This window comes from Arvicola amphibius, chromosome 8, assembly GCF_903992535.2.
Source record: "Arvicola amphibius chromosome 8, mArvAmp1.2, whole genome shotgun sequence".
NCBI lineage: Eukaryota > Metazoa > Chordata > Mammalia > Rodentia > Cricetidae > Arvicola > Arvicola amphibius.
The window spans coordinates 113032267-113050510 of NC_052054.1; the positions used below are offsets into that span (position 1 = coordinate 113032267).

Here is an 18244-nt window from a genome sequence, read left to right on the forward strand (position 1 = left end):
GATTATTTGGGAGCTACTGCTGGGTCACAGAGAAACTCAACCTACAAGCAACTAACCAACCAATCCCAGTAACACTCAGATGAGTCCATCTCTCTCCCCTCCTCTCTCTCTGCCCCTTTCCCACCCTCCTTTCTCATCTGATGGCTCATTACTATTATTATAATAATATCTGGGTGTTCTGCCTAAGTGTGTGTCTGTGCAACACATGTGTACACGTGTGTACCTGGTGCCTACAGAGGGCGTCAGATCCCCTGGAACTGGAGTTACCGATGGTTGTGAGCCACCCTGTGAGTGCTGGGAATTGAACTCAGGTCCTCTGGGAAAGCAGCTAGTGCTCTTGACCACTGAGCCATTATCTCTCCAGCTCTCCTTTGCTCATCTTACTCAGAGTAGCCCAGACTGGCTCAAAATCCACTATGTAGTCCAGGGTGGCCTGGAACTCAGTGATTCTTCTGCATCAGGCTCCTGACTTCTGGAAGCATCTGCCATAGTGCCCAGGCCAGCTATCTCTTACCACGGTAAAGAATGCTGAGTGAGGGCGTGTTACACTGTTCCCACATCCACACGTGTTACACTGTTCCCACATCCACGCGTGTTACACTGTTCCCACACCCACACCGGCTTCTGCAGCCTGCAAGGGTGAGAGGTAAGGCGTAGAGACTAGATTCCATCTCCACAGAAATGAACCTTCTGCTGAAAAGTGATGATTTCACTTTGAAGCCAGTGTCTATGACAAAGTCACTCCAATGTCCCTGATGTAAACACACTGTGTTTTCAAAGCAGCTTTAGACCGTTTGCACCCAAACACCCTGAATGCCTCACAGCAGTTCCCCTTTGTATGGAGCAAAGTTGCCTGGCCTTCAGACATGCCCTCCAGGGAAGCAGTAACAGTAGCTGGCTAGTGACAATTCCATAGACTTCTCACTCTAAGACAAAGGAAACGAAGGACTCAAGATTGTACGTGTTGGCGTATTCGGTCGGCACAATAAATAACCAGGCCAGCACAAGAACAACAGATATAATTTAATAATTGAAAAAAGGGGGGAACTCACGCTACAAGAGTGGGAGGTCCGAAATCCAAAATGGTCCAGTGAGCACTGCATAGAGAGAGCGCGCACACGTACCTACCCCGGTTTTTCTACTTGGGCTCCAGGCGGCCACACCCTAACCAGATGTGATTGGTTGAGCTTCCCCATCACAAGATGCTCTCTGCACGCAGGGAACACCTTGGGGAAAGAAACCAAACAATACTTGAACATATTTCCCCAAGGTCATTGTCTGTCATAGTGCCCTGGGGTCCTTTTTGTTGTCCCGTTGGTTTTGCTTTGCTGCTTAAGCTTGAGATGTGGGTGTCCAGTAGGTGGAACTTCTACAACAGGAGAGACCCTTGCAAAACTACACTAGTGCACATCACACATGCCATTGCATGATGGCCAATTCTTCACGGAAACCTCCAGTTGCCATCTGTAGGACCATGTGGTACAGCTATGCTCTATGTACCTGAAAGGCTTGAGTAAGTCTTCAGGAGACCCTAAGAAGTTGGGACGCAAGCCTACCCTCTTCCATATATACTGAAGATGATATTGTCACATGCCAAGTTTCAAGTCATTGATATCTACATTTTTAAGATCAACATTTGCATGAATGCACAAAGGGGTGCTTCCCTCAGTTTGCAAACTCTGCTTTGCCAAGCTTGGGCTTCAATGCGTACTGGGTAATCCAGCTGATGATGGGCGATCAGCCTGGCCTCCTCACTAAAGTGGTATTAAAGATTGAAAAATTATGATCCTGGGTCTGTAATAACTTAAAGGCTCTGCTTTGGCAAAATACTGGATTCCAAAGCTTTGGGGCAATGGATTTTTAGATTGTCCATGTGGAACAACTGGGGAGGAGCATGTTCTCCTGTGTAAAATACTTCCCTACTCTTGCTGTTGTGTGGCATGATTTGTGTGTGTGCAGTGTGCATGGTTGAACAGATGCATGCATGGGGGTATGTGTGCATGTGTGTAGTATGTGCATGGAGGCCAGAGGACAATCTCTGCTGTCCCTCCTTCCATGGGTGCTGTCTGCCATGTTTTCTGAATTGATATCTCTCACTTGGTTGTCTGGCAGCTCCAGGTGTCCACTTCTGGTGTCCTCAGGGCTGGGATTCTAAGGGCACACCACCACACCTGGCTTTTTCTGTGCATTCTGGGTGCTGAGGGCTCAAGTTCTTCGGCTCGAAATCTATATCCAGATTATACCCAGAGTAAGAGCATCTCAGTGAGAGACATCGGACTGAAGATGCCGGATGCAGTGGGGACTGATGGAGAAGCATCACTGTCAAAGCCTATCCAGCCAATCAGACTGAAGATGCTGGATGCAGTGGGGACTGATGGAGAGGCATCACTGTCAAAGCCTATCCAGCCACAGACTTGGGACCTCTGAATTGGGGCATCTTCTTTCCTAACAATGTCACCACGCTAAATTCATTCCTGTTTCCTTTTTATCAAGTTTTGTTAAATTTCAGTGGGTTCTTCCAGGAGCTCAAATATGCCCTTTTCTAGTGAATTAATCTAGTGAATTAATGAAGGTCTTCTCTTGTAAGATACCCATAGCCCACTTGTCTTTCTTCAGGATGCTGGAAGTTCCAACCCTGCCCCTAATGCCCACAAGTTAATATTTAAGCCTAGAATTCTTATTAGAAGGGGGAAAAACACTTTCCATTGCTTTGTAAGGATAAAAAGCAGAACGATGCCTGAAAAATAGGAATATAAGAATGAACTGTTATCGGATGGGCTTACAAGTAGCTACAGTGCAGGAGCCAAAGAAGCAAACACCCAGTAGGGAAGGCGTTCGGAAAGGGCATTGTTTCTGGTGCCATTCTTCTTACCTAATACCATGTGACTAACCAGCAGAAACCTGACATGCTTAGGATGATGCGTAGTTGATTATTGGTGTGGGCCAGTTAGATAACAGGAAATTTTCCTATCTCACGTGGGTCTTGTCTTATAACAGGCTTCATTACTAAGGAATAGCTTCAGAAAAGTCTTCACATAATAGCAAAGTTATCTGCTATACCCACGGGGCAAGTACTTATTTTGCGCCCTCTGAGTGCCCCTCCACTCTGCCAGGCACCAGGGACATCTCAGCAAACAGAGAAGATGCAGCTCTGGTTGACAGAACTGGACAGCACTCAGAAGAGAGGGCGCTTTCTTTCAGAGCTTGTCCTAAGTGAAAAGGTCACCCGGGGAAGAAAATGACAAGCACTTCTATTGTGTAACCTACATCCAGCAACCCCTCTGACATGTTCTAGAACAAGGAGGATGCCATCTTCCACACAGACTTGCTTTTCCATTGCAGATACACAAGGAGAAATGACACAGGCTCTCACCCTTACAGGACTCAAAGTGTCAGACACATCCAGCTTCAGAAATGGCATAATTCTGCCCTGATCAAAAACCAAAAACCAAACATACCCACCCAGACCAAAAAGCATTGATGTGACGTAAAGGCTGTTCATCAGCTAGTATTAAAGTTGGCATTGCTCAGTAACAAATGTGTTCAGGTGGAACCCTGTCTCTTCAGCTTTCCCTATGGCAAGTTACAGTCTCCAAACATTCAGCTGTGGTGAACGTCAGCCACCACGCTCGGTGAAGACCCCACCCCGAGCCACAGTGGTGTTCGGGTTTGGAGGCTCTCTCAAGTTGGTGTTTTGCTTTTGCTCCGAGCACGTGGGTAACTCTAAACCTTTTAGGAACCTGAAGAACAGTCCAGTCTCCCTAAATTCAGAAGGTTCTCAAGTCTTAGACATCTTCAACGTTATCCTATAATCACCTGCAATGTATTTTTGTTTTCCAGTGTTAAGGAGCAAACCTGGGGCCTTGCCCATTCTTGGGGAGCATCCTAGCAGTGGGCTGCAACCCCAGCCCTCCATCTACTGTATTTTTATTTAGCAGTATAAAATAACAGCAACTGGCTCCATGACTAGTACCTTTCAGTTGCAATTTGATTCTACAGTTAAAAAAAAAAACCAAAAAACAAAAAAGCAAAAAACCAAAAAACCCCAAAAACCAAAACCCAAAAAAACCCCACAGTGAACTTATTTAATAATATATTTATTTTTTCGACACTGTTCTCTTGTCTTCTTTTGTGCCTTGAAGGGGGAGAGTCACTTAAAAACCAGAGTTTTGTGTTCTGGAATACCGTATTTTCCTTTGTGTTCATCAAATAGTTTCTTTAGCTCCTCCATATAGGTCTGATGCAGCTGGTCAATCTGCGCTTGGGTCGGATGCGGAGTCCTCCGGACAGGGATGGGGCCGCCAACTGAAAAACAGAGCGCTCAGTCACCCTCGAGGAACAACCATTGCTCGGACACAGCCGGCGTCTCCAGCGGGCGTCCGAGGCCTGGGCTGCCAATCCCCATCCCTCCTGCCCCCTGGCTCCAGTCCTCTCCGCAGCTCACTGGCTGCCTGCCTCAGTCACACCATCCCACTCGCCAGCAAATAAAGAGTTTCCCTTCTCAGCAGACACGGCTGTCCCTCTCCTCCCCGTGGTTTGCCCTCTGAGTCCAACGCGCGGCTGCTGTGCTTTGCGGGCTGCAGCTGAGAGCAGAGTGGGCGTGGCTGTGTGCCACGTCACCCTCATTCTCCCCTGGGCACAGCTGTCAGTCAGACCACAGTGTTCTTATTATGACTGACTGAAAGGCTCAGGTCGCGGGGCATCCCACACTTTCTGACTCATTTTTAAAAAATATCTTTCAAAACAATCGAAAGTGTCACATATCTTTACAGCGAAGCATCTGTGCCAAAGTCATATAATCACAAAACCGAAAGCAACCGCAGCTCAATGGGAAAACAGTTGCATAAGATGAGCGACATTATTCACTGGAATCCTAGGCAGGTAGCTCTTTTAAATAACAAATAATGTGGGACGCACAATATCTAAAACGTCAAAGAATAGTTGCAAAATAAAGTGTGAGCCTATCTATAAAAAAAAATATTTTTAGGTGCATCAGCATTTTTAGTGCACAGGAAAAAATCTGCGAAGATCGACATTTCCCTCTGGGGAAGGAGACAGAGATAGACAAAGGTTCATCTAATCTGGGTCATATGAATGTCCCACAAAGAAAAAAACATTTATGTCACATGTGTAATTACAAAAATGCCGACTAGATGTAAATAAATCTGGCGGGTTTTTTTTTTTTTTTAATTTTGGTTTTGGTTCTTTTGAGACAGGGTTTCTCTGTAGCTTTGGTGCCTATCCTGGAACTAGCTCTTGTATACCAGGCTGACCTTGTGATCTCGAACTCACAGAGATCCACCTGCCTCTGCCTCGCGAGTGCTTGGATTAAAGGCGTGTGCCACCACTGCCCGGCATTCTGTACATATTTTAAAAGATGTTTATGTAATAAGCAACCTCAGAATTATAGAGGTCGGAAAGACAAGTCTTTGGCACACGTATTCACTGCGCTATCTGCTGGCCAGATGCTGCTACTGCTCCAAGGCCAGGCGGTCAACTTCAATTCTCGTTGCAAACTGCTTGGGCATGAGGCCTGTGCATGTGGCTATAAGGGAGGACAAATCCGGAGGGGCACTCTTTGTCTTCCTCCAAGCTACAGACAGGGTGAACCCGTGCCAGTAACAGACGGCGATTATTTAAGAAAAAAATGAACAAACGTGAAGGAATAAAGCAGGCAGCAAGCGGTAAAGAGCATGGATATGGGCGTTGAGAGGCACAGAAGAAGGAGCCACACACCCACACCCGAAATTGCTGAGTCTCCAAATGGGGCGTCCGAACGCTCATGGACGTTTTTTTTTGGTCATTCGGAAGTCAAACTTCTGCACTGTGGATATCAATCCCTTGACAATACCGCAGAGAGAACTGGAGAAAATAAACCAGGCAGGCTGGCGCATACCTTAGCTCCAGCACTCAGGAGGCAGAGGCAGGAGGACCAGGGGTTCCGGAGCAGCCTTGGAGTAGCCTGGATCGATCTTAGCTTTCTGTCTGGCCGATATGTTCCTTGGTGTGGGATGGGGGAGTAAAACTAAAGGTTCTCATAGCTTCCTCGCAATTCTGAACTCTGCGGGTGGGGTGGGGTGTTCTAAAAATAATCCATACCCAGATTGAGCTGTAAATTGTAGTTTCATAGAAATAGCTCTCGTTTCTAGTGAGAGCATCTCAGTGAGAGACGTCGGAGTGAAGGTGCGGGATGTGGAGAGTACTTCCCTGATGTGAGAAGGGCATTATAGGCTTCCCTTCTCTTCCTGAGAGAAGGAACTAAAGCTCCCTTGTAAATGATGCTCTCCTAAGAGCAGGAAGAAAAAGTCTTTTCAGCAGACAGGGAGAGTTAGTGAGGAGAAACCCCTTCAGACCCTGTGACAAGAGCTCTTTCCTGTCTTTAGTCTCTGTGTACATTTGAGCTACTTTTCCCTAGCTGCTGTCTTTGGTAAACCTAGCATATAAATGTGTCCCCGGGTCACTTCTGTGAGTCTTCATCCTTTGTGGGGCTCTGTCATACCTAGAAGGCCTGAACACTTTTCTCTGCTGATCTGACTCATGCCAGTGAAAGCATAGGCCCTGCTGAGAACCCTAACGCCTCAGAGGGGGAGTCTTACCTCCTCTGCATTCATCCTTAGGACATTATTCTCTCTTTTAATGTCTCCTGTTTTAGAAATAAAACTATCTGCGTGGGTGGGAGAGATGGCTCAGCGGTTAAGAGCACTAGCTGCTCTTCCAGAGGACCTGAGTTCAATTCCCAGCAACCACATGGTGGCTCACAGCTATCTCTAGTGACATCTGGTGCTCTCTCTGGCCTGCAGGTGTACATGCAGGCAGAACACTATATACGTAAATAAATAAATAAATATTTAAAAAACAAACAACAAAACTTGGGTTTGTTTTACCCAAACTGCAACTTCAGAAATTCCTTAGCCTGGGCTTCTCCCACCAGTATATGATGGAATAAAATCAGTTTTATTGAAATAAACCTGTTTCCTTATCCTTTTTTATCTTTAAAAACTCAAGGATATCATAAGCACTTGCTCTCAGCTACATTCAACCATTACTGCGTTGCTTTCCACGCATAAGCACACGTATGTGCATCAAAATACATAGGGATTGTTATCTTGTCAATGCTTTTTGAGACAACGTCTCATTTATCTCAGTTGGCTTTGAACTCTTTATGAAGCAGAGAATGGCCGTGAACTTGGATCTTCTTGCTTCAAACTCCCGAGTGCTGGGTTTACGGGTGTTCACTACTGCACCTGTTTTATGTTGGCTATCAAATCTAAGCTTGGAGCTTCCTCAACAAGCATTCCACCAACCAAGTTACCTACCTAGTCCCTTATTAGAGCTTTTGTTTGTTGGTTGGTTTGGTTTGGAGGCAGGGTTTTGTATGTAGTTCTGGCTAGCCTTAAATGTGAAACAATCTCCCTGCCTCTGCCACCCAAATGCCAGGATTGTAGCCATGTACCAGAGTACCAGCCTGCTTTTCATCTCTGACAGCCTCTGAAAGTAGGGAGGGCACTAACTCAGCCATATGAATCATCCCTGACTGTTTTATTTTCTAAGAACGAGAACAGTAGCCTACAATCGCTCCATCACACCCACGAGATATACCGTCATGCGACATTTTACACATAACCCATATTCAAACTTTGCCAATGGCTTCGTGAGCCCTGTTTGCATTTGCTTCCCCAACTCATGACAGCTGTGTATCTCTGGATGTCTCCTCCTCTCTGTTCTTCCAGAAACTGAGATTTTTTTAAAAAATGAATCATTTGTCTACTTCCTCACACTTTTGATACTGGTTAACATGTTGGCAGGAATTCCTGCTCAGGGAAAGCTCAATGCACTTGAAACTCTCAGCAAGCTGGTCAAGAAGGCTCTGTCCTGTCCATCTGCCTTCCCCTCCTCCCTTCCTCGTTTCTTTCTTCTTCCTTCCCTCTCTCTTTCTTTTCTGTCCTTGCGGTACTGGGAACTGACTCTGTCTTTCACATGCTAGATGGGTCCTCTACCACTAAACTATATAGAATCTAACCATGCGGCTTATGCCCAGGCTGCTCTTGAACTCACTCTGCAGCCCAGGTCGGCTTTGAACTTCCGATCTTCCTGCCACAGCTACCTATGGACTGGGACTACAGGCCTATGTTTGGTCTAGTTCCCACAAATCGGGCTGTTTGGAATCTTTGACTCCCCCTCTGTTGTCCTAAGATTGTGACAGCTGGACCTTTACGAAATATTCTTATTATTATCTTTATTTAAAAGTTTCAAAAAAAATAACAGGCTGCTGGAGATGCCGTGGACTCAGAACCATTCAGAGTAGGCATGGGGTGAACCAACGTAATGTCCCCTTATTCTGAGTCTCCAAAAGAAGCACAGTATAAAGCATGACTGAAAACGTCTTGACAGGCAGCTCACATTCAGCAGCTAACATGTTACTCTGACTTTGTCAGGAAAGGCACAATTTAACTGCGCATCATATACCAAAGCCACTCTACTTAAAAAAAAAATGTTAATGCAAGGAGATAGTAACTGCAACCAACATCAGGATGCCCCCTCTTTCAGTATCTACAATCTCACGTGAGCAGATGCACTACCTCTAATTAAACTTATCCGCCAAATTGTAACTTGTAATTTCCACTATATCTCTCCCTCAAATCAATAGCATAACATTACGGAACAAAAATGATTAACTGATATTATGCCAAAGGAATAAGCCAGTTGGTTGTAAGAGTACAGTCATACTCTGCAATTTATTTCAGTGTTCCCTGTAGTAACTAACCAACAGGCTAGGCTACTGCATTCCATCTGAGTTAAATATGGCAGCTAAAAATAGCGTCATGTGACTGCATTTGAATTGCAAAACTCATATAAACTGACAGCAGAAAATGTCACGTGTGTACTCCTAGCAGAAGGGGTTTCTGTGATGGCAGGAGGATTAGAAATTTAAGACTACGTGGCTATATAGTGAGTTTCAGGCTAGCCTGAGCTACATGAGACTCTGTTATGAAAAAGAAAGGGGAGGAGGGGGGAAGAGGAGAAGAAGGAATGAACGAAATCCTCTTCTAGTGAAACTAATCTAAAAAAAAGAGAAGTGACTATATTCAGATTTTAGTTATTGGCTATTGTGGTAAAAGTATTATTTCCATTTCACATAAAATGCAAAACTATGGTTAAATTTATCATGACTCAGCACCTCCTCATTTTCATCCTCCCCGTCTCTTCCAAGCCTCAGAAGGCAAGTATCTTACTCCCGCCACTTATTGATTTGTTTACTTTTTGAGACTGCTTTGGGTGTTGCTCAGGCTGGCCCTGACCCTAGGTCCCTCCTGCCTCAGTATCCCAGCAGGTGACGCTACACACACATTGCCAGGCTGGGCTCTGCCCCTTTTCTTTTCCATTTCTTTTCCCCGTCTCTAGTCATTCAAACACTCACCTTTTCTAAATAAAAACATTCGCTACTAGAACATCTATCAGCGTAATTAGTGACACAAAGCGTGCTCTAGTAAGAACCTGACGCTGGTGTGGGTGTGGCTTTGAGCCTCTGAGGTGGCTCGTCCATCAGTCAACCCCTGTGCTATAAGCAGGTACAGAGAAACAGGTGCACTAAGGAGCACTAGAAACTTCATGTCTAAACTTGGACTCTAGTTCAGCAGTGGAGTTATATAAGGTAACCAACTCCCACACAGATGTGAAGCAGAGGCAGTTCATTAGATGTGCATACCATCTAATTAAACTTTAATTAATTAAAGTTCAGTTGGGGTCTAAGAGTGGTTCTCAACTTATGGTCATGACCCCTTTGGGGGTTGAACAACCCTTTCATAGGGGTCACCTATGACCATCAGACAACACAGATATTTGCTTTATGATTCATAATAGTAGCAAAATTACAGTTATGAAGTAGCAACAGAAATAATCTTATGGTGGGGTCACAACACGAAGAATGATATTAAGGTGGAAAGTTGAGAACAAAAGATCTAAGACACTAGCAAGTCCAAACTCAAGGCTGCTTCTTTGGAATTGTTAGCACCTAGACAGTAACAGCAAACACTGTATGAGGTAAGACTATTTTATTTCACGTACATACCAACGGTGTAGATCGGTTTCCGATAGGGCATTAGGCCAAAGTTGTACTGGAATATTCCTCTGGCATAACACAGTGGCAAGGTAAACCCGGTTGATTTCTTCAGTTTCTCTTGTGCAATTCTAAGCCATGAGCCTTCGGGGTTGTTGATTTGTTTAAAAAGTTCATTTTCACCAAAAGAATACACGGGGACCAGGCTGGCACTGACAGGACAGAAAGGAAGGATGCAGGTTTTAGGAACAGATGGAAAATGTTGGTTTGCTCGTGTATGTAAGTGTGTGCACAGCTGTGTTTGCAGGTACACACCCGTGTGCATGCTTAGAGGTTGAAAGAAAATGCCCCTCCCTCAGAGCTGGAGCCAAGTGTGTTTGCAGGAAGCCTGGCTTGATATATGGGGCTGGGATCAAAACTCCAGTCTTCAGAATTATACTGTCCAATCGTTGATTCGTTCATTAAATCTCTCCAGCCTCAAGGTTATGAGTTTAAATAATTTACTTTCATCCAGACTTTTCAAGAAAACCTTCCAAATTTTAAACGTGCCAGTGCCAGTGACTCTTCATTGTCGATCAACTTGACTGGATTTGGAACCCCTAGGAGACATGCCTCTGGGGGTCTGTGAAGGTGCTTCTGGAGAGGCTTTGTTTTATTTTATTTATATTTATTTGTTTGTTCATTTATTTTGTTTTTTGTTTTTTTTTTTTTTTTTTTTTTTTTGAGACAGGGTTTCTCTGTGTAGCTTTGGAGCCTGTCCTGGAACTCACTATGTAGACCAGGCTGGCCTCAAACTCAGAGAAAAACTTAGTATCATTCTTTGTGCTCATTTAATGTCTTATCCTTTGAAAACATACTTACCCTTAAACAAAGTAGCCATTTAGCTAGGCCAGGCAGAGTGACTCACACCTGTAATCCCAGGATTTAGCAGGCTTAACAGTAGGATCACTACACCAGCCTGGGCTACATGGTGAGTTCCAGGCCAGCCTAAGCTACATAATAATACCCTGTCTCCAACAAAACTGAAAAAAAAAAGAAAAAAAGCCACTTACCCATGGGTCAAGGCAAGCTTAACAAATCCTTTGCGATCCTGCATACAGAGGGTGTACTTTCCTGGGTGGGCATCCAGTGATTCCCTCGCACCCCCAAGGACAATGATTGAGACGTTCCCACCTCCATCCTTGCTCAGTACATGAGATATGCTCTTCTTAGAAACGGGAACCAACCCTAGTGGAGCAAAGAGGTTCCATGACAGCCACCCCTTCTGAAGGGTTATTTTTTTAAAATTTTATTATGTATACAATGTTCTGTCTGCACGTATGCCTGCGTGCCAGAAGAGGGCACCATATCTCACAGGTAGTTGTGAGCCACCATGTGGTTGCTGGGAATTGAACCCAGGACCTCTGGAAGAGCAGCCAGTGCTCTTAACCTCTGAGCCATCTCTCCAGCCCCCCCTGAAGGATTATTTTTTTTTTAAAAAAAATAATATTCTACTGTAATAGTGATGCTTTATTCTGATTCCCTGCTATTAGAGAGCTATAAGGCTCTGAATGCGATCCCGTCTCAATAGATCCAGTGAATAAATATGCCAATGATGGCACACAGAACACAGATTCAATCTCAGTATAAATACTTGTTATACAACAGGAATGGCTGCAGTCTGTAGCATGAATGAATTCTAGTTGGTCTTAATAATAAAAACTCGGTGAGCGCTGAGGGATCAGAGAAGCAGAGCAGCCAGCTACTGAAGTTCTTACCTCTACCAGTGCTCAGACCAAAGGGGCGATCCTGTCCTCAGACTGCCTCCTCACCTTTGTGTGAGCTCTGTTTTTGTTTTTAGACTGGATCAATTTCATGTAGCCCAGGGTGGCCTTGGGCTAACAGGGATCCGTCTGTCTTCTGAGTCTTAAGTTTAAAGGTGTGTGCCACCACTGCCTGGCCTCTAGTGGTTCAACTCTGCGCTCTGATCTTCAGGCAAGCTTTTTTTGTTAAAACACAAACAAAATATCGCTACAGTTGTCACTGTATTAAGAAAAACTCTGAAACTGTGTCTGACGTGGTCATGGAGCGGAGAATGCCTGGCTGTCTCTGCCATACCTGTTCCCAACTGCACAGATTTACTGGTAATTATACTTTGAATCAGTAAAAAATAAATTTAAAATAAATTTCTGTGACTTTTTTTGAAATTAAAATTTTATCTTTAATTTTGTTCCTTTTATAAAACTCTAACCCAATGTCAACCACACAGGAATTTTCTTTGGTAGTTTGGGGTGTTAGTGCGCCCTGTAGTGGCCATATGGTAGATCATGCAGTAGTTTAAGGGATAGGGCGCCCTCTAGTGTGCCTTTCAGTACTAAAAGGACTGAGTTCCACTTTTGTTTTCTTTTGTTTTGTTTGTTTTTCCAGACAGGGTTTCTCTGTAGCTTTGGAGCCTGTCCTGGAACTAGCTCTTCTACTTTTGAGGCCACAAAGCTCTTCTACTTTTGAGTTCTTGCAAAACCAGCAAGGATCCCAGTGCTCTGTATTGTGGTGATTTCCAAACAGATACACAATGACAGAAGTGACTGTAAAAGAAGCCATGACAATCTGGACGGCAACAGAAGCTGCTTCCCTAACTCTATCACTAATTTATACCGAAGATATAATTTTTCCAAAAAGGCTGCTCATTTTTCTTTATACTCAGGAGCTGTACAAAGGTAATTACAACCAACCCCCTACACAGTTCTGAACAAGTGTAAAACATTCTGTAAGTTACTAAAATGCACTGTCGAAAAGCCAATCAAGTTAGAGAAGCAAATAGTCTCTCAAGTTGAAATGGAAGGCTACTGACACAAGCCGAGGTCACTTTATACGTTTATATAGCATCTCCACAGCCTTTCAGACTGATTCTGCTCTCAGAACTGTGATCAAAGAGTATTCCATTGCCTCACAGGTGCAGCGGCACACACCTACAATCACAGAACTGTCCGGAATTCAGGGCCAGAAGGCCAGCCCGGGGAATAGCGTGAGGGTCTGTCTCAAAAAAAAAAAAAAAAAAAAGAGCAAACCACAACCAGTCCAAATCAAACCAAGTAGCAGACTAGCAGAGGGTTCCGTTTGCTGTTTGTGTAAGACAGGGTTTGTCTGCGTAGCCCTGGCTGTCTTGGAACCACTCTGTAGACCAGGCTGTTGACAGATGCCTTTTATTTCTCCCTTCCATCCCGTTCTCTTTTCCTCCTTGCCCCTCCCACTCCTCTTTCCTTTCATTTCTTTTTTACAGATCTGGGGTACAACCAGGCCTTGTTCATGCTAGATAAACACTGTGCCGCTGACAACACCCACAGTCCCAGGAGAGGCACACAAGCTAGGATGACGAAGCCAGCACACTGTGTAGTTCATGTAAGTGGCGTTGCACAAGACACAAAGGAGGGCATTTTCCAGTTCTAATATCCACAAAAGTTCGCAAAGTGACTCTCTAAAGTATCATTTATCATTTATTTGATCCATGACTGTTTTTCCACATTTGAATATACCAAATGCATTCACCAATTTATTTTTCCTCTTAGTGTTTACTGACAATTCCTATACTACTGTCACAAAGCTAAATATCTGGGTTGGACAGAAGAGCAGACAGAGGATTAGGTGTAGGGAAATCCACAGAGCGCCGGTTTGTAAGGTAAGGTGGGTGTCCCTGAAGCTGAGGGGCAGTGGCTGCCTCACTTACCAAAGCTCATCACATATTCTCGGCAGAATGGGATCATGAACATGCATGCAAGTGAGTGGACATAAGGTGTAAAATCAGGAAACTGCTTCTTGAAGTCGGAGTAATTTTGGCAAAAATTTCCGAAGGCTCCAGTCGCGAATATTCCATGAGGGTGAAACCCAAATATATAATTTTTTCGTGGATCCAAATCCTGGGTTTTGATGAGCTACATACAGCACATTCACATTGAGATAAGGAAATGAAACGACCCCCATTAGTGAGAAGTGGAAGAGTTTCCCCTCCGTTCCTATTCAGCGGGACCTGACCATCACAATTCATCTTATTCCCCTGCATTAGAGATATTCGGACATTTTCAAACCATTCACTAAGTCCAGGTCCCATACACACACCCCTCCCCCAGTCTTTGTTAACTTGACGTAAGTATCATTTATTAAATTGGACCAAAGTGCACACTTTCTCTGGAATGATTTGCATTTGTCTGTCAATCACCCACAAAACAAGGATAATCTTGATCTCCAGTGAAACAGGGTAGGAACGTAAGGCCTCCTGAGAGAGGCTAGCTCATGAGAGCACAGAGAGTAGAGAGTCTAGCATTCTTACTGCCAGTGTGGATGGATTCTTCTTAAAAGGACAAGTTGGCCCCCTCTTACTTTTCCTTCTCTATCTGTCATGAGATCATGGGGCAAGATGATACTGGTTGGAACCTTAATATTGGACCCCACCCATGCCAGACTTCAGAACCAGGAGAAATAAATTTTCCTTATATGGATCTGAAGCTCTGGTGTTCAATATAAGAGCCCCAAATGGACTGAAGCACACACCATCTGGAAAGGAATAAGGTAGAGACACCCAAGATGAAATCACACTCCCACTGTCCCTCCCCCGACTCAAAAGAATACTTTAGAAGATAGTTCTACTCACATGAAGTGGAAAATAGTCCTTAAAATGCCTCCACATGGTCCAGCTTTTGACCCAGTTAGATCTCCTGCCTCCTTGCTCTGGAGTTTGCCAGTCAAAGTAGAGCCATATCAGATATGGGATGTAGATGTACCAGTAGTTGTATATAATCAGCATCACGTAGATCCCAATGCACACCTGAGCTGTAAGAGAGGGACAGGCCAGGTGGGATCGTCCACCAGTCACTTCTCCTGTAATTCACAACCACTGTTCATGGAAAGGAGAAGATTGGCTACTGTGGGAAACCTTACTGTTGTAGGAGGCAAGCAGGCCACGTCCCGCCGCCCAGCTAGCTTACACCCGAAATAACCACACAGAAATTGTATTAATGAAAACACTTCCAGGCCCATTAGCTCTAGCCTCTTATTGGCTAACTCTCACATCTTGATCTAACCCATTTCTAATAATCTGTGTAGCACCATGAGGTCTTGGCTTACTGGGAAAGATTCTAACCTATGTCCGTCTTGGGCTGGAACTTCATGGCATCTGCCACACTTCCCTTCTTCCCAGCATTCTGCTCTGTCTACTCGGCTCACCTAAGGGCTGACCTATCGAAAGGCCAAGGCAGTATCTTTATTCAACCAATGAAAGCAACACACAAACAGAAGAACCTCCTACACCACCTTACTGTCCTACTTTGACTGTACATCATAGTTCATGTACCCATGAAGTGGACATGTGTTGGCCACAGAGCCTCCATTTTCAAGAACTCTGTTGTCAGAAACAAAAATGGTACTGTATTAGCTAATTTTCTATTGCTGTGCCAAAACATCACGACCAAGTCAACTTATAAAAGACAGTGTTTTATTTGCATCTTATTGATTCCATGGTTGGGGAGCAAGGACATGGAGGCAGGAACAGCTGAGAGCTCCCATCTGTAAGCAGGAGGCACTTGGCTTTGAGAGCTCAAAACCTGCTGGTAGCGACACACCTCCTCCAACAAGGCCGCACCTCCTAGTCCATCCCAAACAGTTCCACTAAGGACCAAGTATTTAAACAAATGAGCCTATGGGGGCCATTCTCATTCAAACTATCACAAGCATAAAGGGGACACTTCAGGCTATAGTGTCTATGAGTTCTCGCGATGTTTATGGGTCATTTCAATCTTTTATGTACTTAACAATATTGCTTAAATATATGGGGGTTGGGGTGGAGAAAACTTGACTTGAATATTGACAACAAAAAAGATAACTTTACAACAATCCATTATGTTTAAGGTATACTTTTGTTTTTGGAGACAGGGTCTTGTGTATCTCTGGCTGTCATGGAACTTACTATGTAGACAACACTGGCCTCAGACTTACAGAGCTCTGCCTGGCCTGGCCTTGCCCCCCAAGTGTTAGGATTAAAAGGTGTGCCCCACCACACTTGGCCCAAAGAATACAGTTCTAAATGTTTGACTTATATATTATACATGGACACACTTCTAATCCGGCTGTGGTGTTGCGTACCTGGGAGAATGAGGCCAGAAGACTGAATTCCAGGCCAGCCTAGACCACATAGTGAACCCCTGATTTGAAATCAATGATCAGAGGGAGGAGGGCAGAATAGAAGCTTAAAGCCTGGCAGATGATAAGTGCTCACTACTGCAGGTCACCTTAGGGAGTAATGCTTCAGCCTTCTCTTACACAGGGAGGCCGTCTATCCAGAGTGCTCTCCAGACCCCAAGCTCCTGTCTTCTCCTTTTCAACCTTGTTACAATGATCCCTGTACCAAGGATATAAAAGTATCTTGGTGAGGGCTGCTGAATCTAACCCCAAGACACCACAGCTCCGTCTTCTCTATGACCCAATGTGTAGGGCTACCCCCAGTATCCCTACACATTGCCCGGAAGCTACTGGCAGTGCTGGCCAATAATAGGATGCTATTGCCAACATATACATATCTGTGCTAAAAATTCAACTAATAAGTCAGACAAAATAGTAGACTAATAAAGATCAGTAGCAATAAAACAGAACCATTAAAGCAACACACCAAAATATTAAATATTATTCAACAATTAATAATCATTAATTAATTTATTTCCTTTGAATATTTTTTCTGGAATTTCTTATTTAATATTTTCAGACCTTGGCTGATACTAGATACTTAAAACCAGGGGAAGTGAAAACTATATAAAAACACATGGATTAGGAGAGACTACTATATACTATACATAAATATACACACACACACATACAACATATATATGGCCTAAGCTAGAATTCTATTCCTATTTATTCTGATATATATATTCATTTCCAGCTATGTATCTGACAAAACATACATGTGAATGTAGTTGAGGACTGACTTGCTACCTGTCTCCAATGTCAACAGACTACAGGTTGAGGAGTCTGCACCCTCTTCCTTTTGTGGGCTATCTACTGCTTTGTAGAGCTATCAAGAGTGTGTTCTGAGGTTGGCAGGGAGGCCGCCCTTTGCTCCTATTCCTAGCAGAGCCATTCTCTTTTACTTCACCTACTTCTATTCACCCAGGTCAGAGGACTGAGAATTCCCCATCTTCAGTAAATTTTTTGTTTATTTTAATAAGGTGTATGAAAGATTTACAAGACATGAATGCACCTCATTCTGTATTCAGAGTTCTAGCGGGTAAGCTAAGATGAAATAGGAAAAGAAAGAGCAGGTATTCGGTGGGAATCAACTCCTGCCATTTTATATAAGGAAACTTATCTATTCCTCCCTGCACCCTTTAGGGCTCACACACTGCTCATATTCTACCATTGTGAAAATGGATGCCATTGGAATTTGTATGTCCAAAGGATTTGGACTGGGATCTGTCTAATGCCTAAATCTGAGCACTTAAAATAACCATAACACAACCAAACCAAACCAAGCAAAGACACAAAACACCCAAACCACTATTTTCCCATGAATTGTTCAACTTAGACAAATTTGTTATGACTTCATATGTGGGTTCATAGCATAAAGAATCAGGCACACAGGAACTTCTGCTTGTTTCCACAAAGGTGGAGAAACTTACTTCAATAGCAAACTGACTTCATTTCAAGCACAGGGTGATCCAGACGGGGGGTCAAAAAACAGAATCCTGTGCACACACGCGCGTGCGCACGCACACACACACACACACACACAAACACTGCCAGCTTCAAATGCAAAGTGCCCCAACCCAGCAACACAGGCTCCACTTGAATACACACAGCGTGTCTCTTTAAATCTGTCACACATTTCACATGCATAGTTACTAAGTGGTGAGTCTGAAACTGGACCTCCTATGATAGAATTCACGGTGGACCAAGCTGTCCAGCCTGGAGCAGGTTTCTTTACCTCCCGAGTCTCGGTGCTACTGCCTGGGAAGTGGGTATTCAAGCTAGAATGTGGGGTGTCCTCCATAGACTCGTGTGTCTGCGCACTTGGTCCCCCATATGGTGGTGCTGCTTTGGAACGTGGTGTCTACCTAGAGGAAGTGTGTTATAGCCCACCCTAGATGAGGCTCAAGCCTTCTCTGCTGTCTGGTCCACCAGGATGTAAAAAGTCCTAGCCATAAGCTCCTGCCATCATGACTCAGC

General features: G+C 44.2%; 1 protein-coding gene across 1 annotated transcript in view; it reads right to left on the reverse strand.

Annotated features, from left to right (window-relative positions):
* Positions 1-4150: 4150 nt before the first annotated feature.
* Mogat1 (monoacylglycerol O-acyltransferase 1) overlaps positions 4151-18244 on the reverse strand; it is a 33076-nt gene continuing 18982 nt past the window's right edge. The window contains exons 2-6 of the mRNA XM_038340687.1: positions 14682-14860; positions 13761-13965; positions 11110-11284; positions 10070-10269; positions 4151-4305 (exon numbers count right to left, since the gene is read on the reverse strand). Coding sequence (XP_038196615.1) covers positions 4151-4305; positions 10070-10269; positions 11110-11284; positions 13761-13965; positions 14682-14860 — 914 coding nt within the window. The remainder of the gene's footprint in view (positions 4306-10069; positions 10270-11109; positions 11285-13760; positions 13966-14681; positions 14861-18244) is intronic.